The 11211-nt window shown below is 27.9% G+C and overlaps 1 protein-coding gene across 2 annotated transcripts; it reads right to left on the bottom strand.

The window, feature by feature from the left end:
- Positions 1 to 1807: 1807 nt before the first annotated feature.
- On the bottom strand, positions 1808 to 8844 carry LOC106753456 (early nodulin-70). 2 transcript variants are annotated; one of them, XM_014635269.2, is made up of 12 exons: positions 8313 to 8844; positions 8125 to 8173; positions 7835 to 8033; positions 5984 to 6158; positions 5841 to 5912; positions 5476 to 5727; positions 5276 to 5402; positions 4729 to 5015; positions 2502 to 2695; positions 2337 to 2428; positions 2193 to 2269; positions 1808 to 2004 (listed from the first exon to the last, which is right to left on the bottom strand). In XM_014635269.2, the coding sequence occupies exons 1-12, from the start codon at positions 8655 to 8657 to the stop codon at positions 1864 to 1866; spliced, it is 2010 nt and encodes a 669-aa protein (XP_014490755.2). In that variant the 5' UTR covers positions 8658 to 8844; the 3' UTR covers positions 1808 to 1863. The 2 variants fall into 2 exon arrangements, with proteins under 2 accessions (XP_014490755.2, XP_022631717.1); XM_022775996.1 differs by having other exon boundaries at positions 4729 to 4910.
- Positions 8845 to 11211: the final 2367 nt, after the last annotated feature.

Here is an 11211-nt window from a genome sequence, read left to right as displayed (position 1 = left end):
GATCACAAAAGGGTAAAATAAAACATATATTCTCCGTAAAGCTTTATTCTGTCAACGCCACTGATTTGAATATAACTAAGTAGAAGTGATGATTAATAATGAATGAGCTAAAAGCATCTGAGCAAGCAGCACTTTGTCTTTTGGTTTTGCTCCACTAAGATACCTTCTTCTGATACATTGAATGCAGACATGTTTTCAAGACAACTCTAAATTTGAATAAGAGACAACTCAATGACATCCAACCACATATACTTTTGTTGCTTAAACTCATTCGTGAGTTTTCTTAGGATACTGTCTCCATAATCATCTGTAATCACTTTTGCTAATTCTTTTCAGAAGTTTACCAAAAAAAAAACAGTATTTTTATTTCTTTTTTAAGCTAGAAGAAATTTAAAATCATAAGGTAATCAGTGGATTAAATTTAGAACCACCTACCCATTTCTCTTTATTCTTTCTTTCTTCTTCTTCTTTTTTCATACGAGTTTTTTTCCTCTTTCTATAGAAGAAATTTTATTTTGAGAACTTTTCAATTCCTTTTTCTACTTACAATTGGACTTAATTTTGGTTTTGTTAAGTGTGGAAAGTGTGACACTCAGGCACTGACGAAGGCGGGGAGTGATTGCCGATGCAAGAGGCATGGTGCAGGGGGCACGGATAAGGAGCGGCTCCTGACAGGCTTCCAGTGGAAGGAGCACATGGAGGAATCGAACATACACCGGAATGAGAGGGATCTAGAGACTGTAGGTATGAGACTATACAGTTGAATGATAGCTTAAAGGAATTGATTTGACTACTCATATCAACAAATGCATTTGCTTTTCGATAGCCTAACTCATAAGTACTCCATGGTTAAACGTGCTTAGCCTAGAATAATTATGGGATGGGTGACCTTCCGGAAACTTAAATGTGTGAGTAAAGACAAAGCTCGTGTTGATGTGTGATGTTTTTAGGAAGCTAAATTTTATAACTTTGAGAATTGATTCTCAGTGAAAGTCACTAGGAAATCTATGGAAGATTTTCTAACTCTTAAATAAATAAGAACAGGAAGAAAAAAAGCTATAGAATATAAATATTGATAAATAAGAGAATTGAGAGAATACTTTATGATGAATTAGTTTTTATTTAAAAGTCTTTTCCAGTTTAAGCCGAAGTATTTAAAAGATATTCCAAATAAATAAGAGATGTGATTTGTCATTCATTTATTAAAATATATATAACGATATAGCTTAATCTTTTATTTTTATTTTTTATGTATGCATGAGTTGTGAGACATTATAGTCGAATAAATCAATTTTTTAGTTTAACTGTGTAATGATATATTTTATTTACAAATCAAAGTTGTGATCAAATTGAAATAATCGAGGTATGTCAACCCTTATTTAAGAGATATAACGAGTTTCATAAACTACTCGTTAGTAATCTAAATTGAAGCGAGAAGTCACATGATAACCAAATACATTACTAGATTAATAGATAAGTATAAGATGTTAATACTCAATGCAATCTTTTGAAAGTTAAAATATTTATATGATTTGTGTTGAATTAATTAAATGAGTTAGATGAATGCTGGTGAAGTAACTTTGAATGATTATTTATGTGTGCACCGATTAATCTTAGTTATATTATTATATATGCATTATTTTCCTAATACATTATATATGGTTTTAAAAAATAGTTATAAATATAGTATCTTTTACGTATATGAAAGATGAATGAATATTAAATATGAATGGTAAATATTTGTTAGCTAACATTATTAAAATTTTGAAATATTTGTGATGAAATTAATAATTAACAAACGTTTGACCATTTGCTGGAGATAAAAAGAAAACAATTAATCCAAAGAAAACCAATTGCTGTTGGTTATACAGCAACCATTTTAGTGGCAACACAAGCATCCACTGCTTCCACCACAGAAAGGAAAACCCTTCCTCCAATTTTGCTGACGAAGTTAGCTAATCTTAGCTTGTGAATTACATGCCACCTAGGGTTAGCGATAGCTAACTGAAATAAAAGTGACAACAGGAGTTAATACATAATGTAGAAAATATAGATTTAGAAAAAAAAAAAAGATATTTTTACACAGATTATTTTACAATATTTTGATACAGTACAATGTTGTATCAAAATGTTATAAAAAAAAAATGTATGTTAACGTATCAATTGCAAGGTGCATGAATTAAAAAACCAACCTTTATTCCGCGTGAAGCCATATTCTTATTGAGCTCTACCAGACAAGCAATTCCAGTGGTGTCAATGTTGGTAAGACCTATTGATGATTACGTTAGAGCAACGTTAAATTTCGAGGAAGATCATATGTTAGTTATAGTACTCACTTGAGGCATCTATGATGAGGTGATGGAAGGTGTTTTGTCCTGGTCTGCCATGAATATTATAAGCTTTTTCATCGGTCATCCATCTCTCAATCCTTTGAATATATAATGTGAAGTGAGATTTTGAGTAATGTATGAAAGAAGCAAAGTGAAAAGCAGATTTTGTACCTTTCTTCCACAAGATTTGCATTTGCAAAACAAAGCCATGCAGATTTTAGAGAGACGATGAAAACTCCGGGAGTGTTGAGTGCCATCGGATACTGTTGAACATCGCCGAATGAATCGGTTCCTGGAAGCCTTCCAATAACCGCTATAGCAGGTTGAATTGAGGTTACAATTATCTTCGTGAATGAAACCGTTATCTGCACTACAATTATGTACTTACATCAACCAATATATAATAATACTGCATGTCATTAGTCCTATTAGGGAAATATATCATTTAAAAATTAGCATTTTAGTTTCTCTATTGTACATGATAAATGCTTATTTCATATAATTAAAACTAATTATCAGTAATTATAAAAAAAAAAAACTTTTTTAAACTTACTAGTTGTTAAAAAAAACTATGCCTTCAATTTACTTGACATGCACAGTTCCTATACAAAGTGTGTACGCATCTAGTTCTAAGAAATAAAATGAAAAAAATTTGAATTCATGTTATTGTTAATTAAAATAACTAATTTAACCATTTCATTTGTCTTATGAATTACTCATTTCTTTCTCATGTGTGTGAGAGAATGAGACCGATGAAACTATATTAAATTATTGACAAAATGTTAAAAAATTAATGAAATTCAATTTTGAAGTATAGAGATAAGATTAGGCAAATTAAAAGAGAGAAGCAACTATGAAGATCGTGAGTTCAAATAAAGATAATAAAACAAGTAGTTTAAGATCTTTAGGAGAAAGAGAAATTTTTGCTAGTTCCAGGGACAATGTGTAAAACACACATTTTGAAATTATATTAAGAATTTCTAATTAAAAGAGTAGAGAGAATACAAAATTTATTTTCTAAATTATGTATTTAATTTATGATATAATTAGTATATAATAAAAGGAATGATAATACAATTTTTTATATATAAAAAAATAAAATAAAAGTTCTATAGGACATATATACATTTTTAGGGTTCCACAATAAGTAAATAAATGTCATCGTGTAAATGTAATAGTTTTTATTCAAGTAGATGTGAATTAGTTTACGTTTAGACTTCAAATTTTCAAATCTAAACCTTGACTAATTTACTGAGAGTATTAGAATGTAAAATTGGATGAATAAAAAACTTTCATATATACTTTTACAATGGATTGAATAAAAACTTATAAATTCATTTTTATCTATTAAAAATTTGATTTATTTAATAAAAGTATAATCAATCCATTAACTGTTTTATGGATTTTAATCCAATCATAAAAATAATATAATGAAAAAATTAAAAAATATTTTTAAAACTATAGTTTAAAAAATTTAAAAAATATATATATATTTTTTAATTTCTAAAAAATGAAAATTTAAGAAAATAAATTATGAAAATAATTAATTTAATTAATTTTAGTTCATAAACCTAAACTAATTATTTCAGCAATTTTTTAACATTTTTGTGATATCGGGTGAATGGTGTATAAATAGATTCTCTCACGTTCAAGTCTCAACCTTTTTAAAAGAAAAGAATAAATAGTTTTGACAGCTTTAAACAGGTCAAATTTATATAATAACAATAGTTATATTGTTATTATTATTTAAACGAAACTTTTTCAGCTAAATATAATTTTTTCAAATATGCTCTTGAATTAAGACACGCATCATCATTACATGGGCTAGATTTATATTTTAAGGCTAAAATACTCTAGGCACTGAAACATTAATCTCTAATGTTAAAGAGGAAGATGAACACCCTTTTTGGGTCCACTTTCTTTTTTGGTTAATTTAAAAAAAATATTCAATAATAAATTAGCATTGTAATTTTTTAGTTCAAAATAGCCAAAAGACAACGTGAGACCCTCTTCGTTAACTTTAAGCTACTTTTTAAATAAAGTATCTATTCTATGTAAAAGTAATGAGTTTTGACTTTTATTTTTTTTTTATAAAAAGTGTTTTGTAAGAAAACCTTGAAATTTTATTTTTTATCTTTACTTTTAAATGCCACTTTTTAAACTGTATATGTTAACAAAAGGGTTAAGACATAAGGTATAATATTAATGTATTTTTAAAAGAAAAAAATGAATCCCTAAAATGAATATTATTTATTTTAATAATATTAAACATTTGGTAATGAGGAGAGATATATTCGTGTATAATTTAAGTTAGGCAAAATTTAGTATTGTTGTATTAATGGTATGCATATGAATTATATATATTTGAAGATTTAATATAAGTTAAAGAAAAATATACCCCAACTGCAAGGCCTATTTCTGCAGATGCAAACAAGACTCCGAAGAAGGCTCCAGCACAAGCAAGGAAATCCATTTTATCAACCTTCCAAATTTCAGAAGCTTTGTTTAGGTCAATCAGTCCTGGTACAGCCGACAGAATTATTGCTGCTAAGATTGCTTTCGGAGTGAAATACAAAAGTCCTGTCAAAAATTTAAGCGACAGCAGCACCGTCAGTGCCATAACTATGTTCGACACCATTGTTTCTGACCCAGCATTGTAGTTTACAGCAGTACGTGACAAAGACCCTGCATCGTTAATTTAAACTTCGTCATCACCATATACTATTAGGGTAATGATATAGAAAACATTTTTTTGACAACATTTAAACATAATTATACGTGTTATTGTATGATTATTTCAAATGACACAATAACACTATTATGAACCAATCACTAAATGACACGTATAATATAACGATGTTCAAATGTTATAAAAAAAGTTATCTAACTATCTTTATCCATACTATTATTCTACATTCCTTTCTCTCAATACCAAAACACGCTACCTGATGCAATATAGCAAGAAGTTAAGGATCCAACAATGTTCATTATGCCCAATGATACCACCTCTCTGTTCGGATCAATGCTGTGTCCTTTTAGAGATGCAAATGATCGTCCAACAGCAATCGATCCCTATGGTTGTACAACAAAACGACCATATTAAAAAATATATATTAATACAAATATATTAATATAGAATACCTACCGTTATTGAAATAATAGCAATGGTCAAGCCTATTCTGATCAAATGACCGACAACTTTGGTATCAAATATTAACTGATTGAATGAGCTTGGATTCAAGCTACCCCCTCCTTTAATTGGTCCCAACACTTCAACTCTGTAGTCCTTCATATGAGCCTCATCGACATTTATTTTGTACGCAATGATAGAGGATACGATAATTGAAAGGAGAGGAGCAACGTGTGACAACCAGATCAGTTTCTTGTACCTTTTACCCTATATATGTTTGGATGTGCAACAGTATATATAGTTTAGTGTAGTTTTCAACTTCTAGTAACATTCTAGTCCAAACGAGAAAAATAAGATATGAAAGTAGCAGCAGTGCTAACCAGGAATCTGGTAAATAGGATGAAGCATAGGAATGAGAATCCAATGACGAAGTTGTAGGGATGCCACGCTGACTGGAAAAGAAAGAATTAATAATGAACTTTGATGAGTTGTGATTAAATTGAATGGAACTGTCTGATCTTACTTGGTTTCTGAAGGATGTCCAAAGAGATTTGAGCACGGAAAATAAAGCAGTTTTGTTGGTAAAGTTAACGATCCCAAATAATCCTTTCAATTGTTGTAGTCCAATGCCCACAGCAGCTGCTGCCAAGAACCCTACGATCGTCGATTGGGAAATATATTCCACCAGAAAACCAAACCTGTAAAATGTCATATCATAATGTTAAAGATATTTCATATCAATTAGACATAAAACAAAATCATACATAAATAAATGTAAATTCTAGATTTATTTATTAAAATTATCAGATCATATAAAAACAATATAATAATTTAATATCCTCGTTTAGGTTAGTAGGCTAATTTCTCTCACTTATAATTAATTAACAATTATAGTTTTCCCATGAGATTTCTAAATTTTTAATATTAATTTCCAAACATAAACGATCTTGGCATTGATAACATGAAAACGTGGCTTAGAATAAACCACCGTTGTAGCAGTGTTTCATTCATTTTTCTGGTGCTTTTATATTTTAGTTTACAATTACAGTCTGTTCGTCGGAATTTAGTTTTAAGTGCGAAAATTCATATACATGACATCGTACAAAATAACTCATGGATTTTTGTTAATTTTATTTAGAATATACAGCTGGCACCCTTAGAAGAATATACGAATCCAGTGTTCTAATTGATACATGTAGTAGTTATCAGTAAAATAGGTTTACACTTAGCAAGTTCTTTATTACTATATATTGTAAAAATATTAAAAAAATAAATAGTATTACAATATAATAATCCATGTTGAGGAACATAATAAAACGTTAGTAGAAACCTTAGGTGCATTTGAATAGTTTCGAAATATATATTTTTATCATATCCTATGGTAGACTTTTTTTTTTTTTAATGTATGCATTTTATAACATCGTAATTAGAGGTTGTAATTAAGTTGAAAACAGGTTGGACCTTCTCCTACATGTTCCTTCTAAAGAGTTTATCCTAGTATCTGCCTCGTTACCTGTTTTGCCATCTACATAAAAATATTTCCGAGATTTTATAGCTACCAATGGACATCGACAATTTTTTTTTCTTTAAAAGTTTTATTTGAAATTATTTAACAATAAGTTTTTAAATATAAACCCAAATAAAAATTTAATCTTAAAATATAAATAAAATTATTTAGGGAAATATTAATATAAATAAATTTATTCTTTTAAAAAATAATTTCAAATAAATTGATCAAAGTATAATTTCGAAAAATTAATATATTTTAGAACAAAATTAATTTTTTAAGTATAGAAAGAAACATTAATTAAAATTAAACTGTTAATATTACTTATAACTTCATTATGATTTTATTAAAATATATAAACATAATTTAATTACAATAAAAAGAAAATTTGAAAACATAATATTCATTCTCATCCACTACCAAATAAATAATTAAAACACATATATCTATTATTTACCAATAACCACTAAAATACCTATTTTATATAAAAATACCTTTCAACAAACTTTTTATTTCATCTAGTGATCACATCACATTCCACAAACAAACCACAAATATACACACAATATATATATATATATATATATATATATATATATATATATATATATATATATATATATATATATATAACTTCACTTTGTCAACAGTGTAATAAGAAATAATTATGAAAAAAATATATTTTGACACAAAAATTTATATTCATTTGAAATTAATTATCTTTATTTTTTTTTCTTTTAAAATATAAAAAATTATTTTATCTTTTTTTATAATATATGTTAAATGAATATAATTGTGTGAAATGAATATAATTATGTAGGAGATTATTACTGATAATAATGAGGATATTGAAGATAGCACAGTTACCTAAAGAGGCCGAAAGCAACTTGAAAGATGCCAGCAAAAAATGTCACAGTGAAAACAAGTTGAGTGTAATCATCAATGGGAACTTTCAATGTCTGAATCATTGAGGAAAGTAGCAATGAATCTACAGATCCAGGTCCAATCACTGTTTCCCTTGAACTCGCTAGCAAAGCATAAATAAGAGGTGGTACAATTCCTGTATCTGTGAAAATCCATCATCATCATCCACTCTTAGTATAATATATATAATATAATACTAAAAGAACATTAATGAAATAAATTATGCAACTTACAGAGGCCATATTCTGGACTTAGCTGCGCCAATGTTGCATTTCCCATACACTGCAACACCGTTAAAGCCATCAATTTTAGTGGACTAAATATTATATATATCTTGATATCATGAGAAATCACATGCAAATAACAGTGATATAACAAGACATTGGTTTGAGATGAGCATTTATAGTATAGTGTTGTGAACCTGAGGAACGGCGAAGATTGCAAGGGTAAGGCCGGCCATGAAATCGCATTTTAACTTATGAGCATTGTAGTTTTGGAATGAAGCAAGAATGGGAAACAAGTTCTGGAAGAAAGCAAAAGCGCGTTTGGGAAAGGGGTGGTTTCTGAGAGAAGAGAATGTGTTTGGTTGAGGATGCGGTAAGAGGATGTCCTTGACGTTGTCGAGGACCTGACGTGGCATGGAGGGTGGATCTGGAGGATTTAACACCCACTGAGACCGAGACATGCTGGTCTCAATGTCCAAAACCTCTTCTAACGTGCTTTTCTTCGAAGCTACCATCTCTGAGTTACTAGAGCTCCTGCACATTTCAGGAACCTACCTAGTGCTGTCAGAGAAGGTGCTTCAAATATTCTTCACTCCTTCTAACTTCTTTTAAGGCCTATATTCTGCTTATTATATTCACTACTTCTTTAAGGTGCTTCAATTGTTTCCTATTGTTTACTTTTTATGAAAAATTAAATTTTGAAAGAAAATTGAACCAATATATCTATAAATAAAATTGTTTCTGGTTAAATAAACTTTATAATATTATTATACTAAATTATAAAAATATCAAAATGAGTTTGCTATGGTTTTCTTTTTAATATATTATATATATGCATGCTAGCTGTGCTGATGAGGCAGTAAAAAAAGAAGAAGTGAAAAGAATATAAAGAAGCGGCGCAAATGAATTTTGAATCTAGTTAATTAATAGATTCTGTTGGAGCCATTATTTTAAAAGTTTGATGAATTGATATGTGTCTCTCAATTTAATGTTGAGGGCGATTACATATTAAATATATTTATTAATTTATTTATATTATCCCATACACGTGCTTACCGCTTTCTAATTAAAATAATAATTTTTAACGGTTTCGATAAAAAAAAAGTTTACAAAATTATATAATTAATAAGTATTTTTTTTTTAATTTTGCCTGGTAAAAGAGAAAAAAAAATCATCTGTGGTTATCAATTATATTTAGTAAACAAGTGTTCAAATAAGGTATTGAAATGGGTTAATATATTGTCCATGACTAATCATATGGTAAACTCGATTAAATTCATTAAAAAATTATTAACGAATTATGATTAATCATATGTAAATAATTAGTAAAACAGGCTGGCGTAATAATTCAGTGTGACTTAACAACAAGTACAAAAAGAATCTCGCAATAAGAAAATATCACTCGTCATTTAAAATAAAACTTATTTTCCTTCTCACTTATTGACAAGCCGTTTCTGGTTAAATTAATATTAAAATGAAAATAATCGAAATTAAAAGGCAATCAATATTTGTGAATAATAAACATCATTTAATACTTTTTATTTGTAAGAGAAAAAAATGAATATGTAAAGATAGTAAAATAAACTAATTTTCAATATGAATCTATATATTTATCGCTATCAACATTAAGCAAAAAGGAAAAAGCATGTCCGTTCTTGATGCTGAAAGAAAAAAGGTCCATAAAAAAAATATTAATATATATTTCATTTTGTGGAGCGTGAATCTGCCTACTTAAGCAATTAAAGAGACACTTGCCTGCTATAAACAGCTCTTTTTTTTTCACTAATTTATTTGTTCTTCAAATTCAATTGGGCTGGTGGATGATAAAACTTTTTAAATTATGTATAATTGATTAATTAGAAACTTAATAAGCTAACTTATATGAATATTAGGTTAATTGAATTTTTTCACCATAATTTATCAAATTAATTATTTTCATATGTGTGGTTTCAATTAATCAGATAAAACTCTTATACTAAAATGAAAGAAAAAAGTATATTTAACCCTTCTAAACTTTAATTTTGTCTAAATTAATTTTCAAATTTTATCTCACAGTGCATTATTTTAAACTTTAATTTTATCAAATTTAATAGTTTAATTTCATTATTTATATAAGTATCGTTGAGAAATTTAATTTTATTCTTATTAATCTTTAACATTAAAAAATATTTTGTATATAATTGTGATTAATATAACTTATTTAATATTATATTCAAAATTATTTTAATTTTAAGAAATATATTTCAGTAAAAATTATTCTATTATAATATTAATATGTCGTTTCAGTCACTTAAGTAACCCCTTTAAAAACAATGATATTCTCAGTGTTGTTGATAATTATTTTTTCCCCTGTGTGATTTATTTTATTTTATTTTCTGAACGAGGTAAAATTGTTCTTTCTCTTTCCTGTGTTCTAACTATCTTGCCTTTCGAGATGAATTGGGCTTTTGGGCCTCCTAACCCAACTTTCCACGTAGGGGGTTACTCCCTGTACCTCCCCAATTCCAACCCCCACCCTCCATTCCATTTTTGTCCTTTGTTCTATTTTTTCTATTCCAATTTTATCCTTTAGCAAAAATTTATATTTAGAAATAAAATTTTATAATTTTATTCTCTCACTCCCACAAAACTTATTTATTCTTTTTTTTTTTTATCTTCATGCTTTCATCTTTACGCTCTCTTCCCAGGAATTCTTTGTTCTATTTTTCTAAAAATTCTTTCTCCCATTCTTCTTGTATTTCAAGTGATAATTGAGATATCGATTTCTTCTGGAAGAATTTGTCCTTCAATTATTATATCTCTGCATTACATTGGTGTGGTGGTGTTATATCCAACCTTTAAGCAGCGATCCTCTTCGAGTCCAGGTTAGTAAAACCGTTAAAACAGAAGGCGACTTCCGTTTACCCTTAAACGGATGTTGACATCCGTTGACAGATTCCCACGTTCGTTTAAGGATTTTCTAGATTATTTTAGATTATGTTTTTGTTAGTTTTATTTTTTAAGATTTATTTTTATTAGTTTTATTTTTTAAGATTTGTTTTTATTAGTTTCATTTTTTAGGATTTGTTTTTATTAGTTTTATTTCTCTAAGATTTA

The sequence above is a fragment of the Vigna radiata genome, chromosome 2 (assembly GCF_000741045.1).
Source record: "Vigna radiata var. radiata cultivar VC1973A chromosome 2, Vradiata_ver6, whole genome shotgun sequence".
NCBI lineage: Eukaryota > Viridiplantae > Streptophyta > Magnoliopsida > Fabales > Fabaceae > Vigna > Vigna radiata.
The sequence above is the reverse complement of the archived record's forward strand: the minus strand, read 5'-3'. Positions and strand labels throughout refer to the sequence as shown.

What these genes read in the sequence shown, in the direction of transcription:
- LOC106753456 (XM_014635269.2), bottom strand. Translation starts at nt 8,657, where the DNA reads ATGTGCAGGAGCTCTAGTAACTCAGAGATGGTAGCTTCGAAGAAAAGC. An exon ending in TTCTTGCTATATTGCATCAG is followed by an intron (nt 5,016 to 5,275) that starts GTAGCGTGTTTT and finishes TTAACGATGCAG; the next exon opens with GGTCTTTGTCACGTACTGCT. An exon ending in AAATAGGCCTTGCAGTTGGG is followed by an intron (nt 2,696 to 4,728) that starts GTATATTTTTCT and finishes ATTGTAGTGCAG; the next exon opens with ATAACGGTTTCATTCACGAA.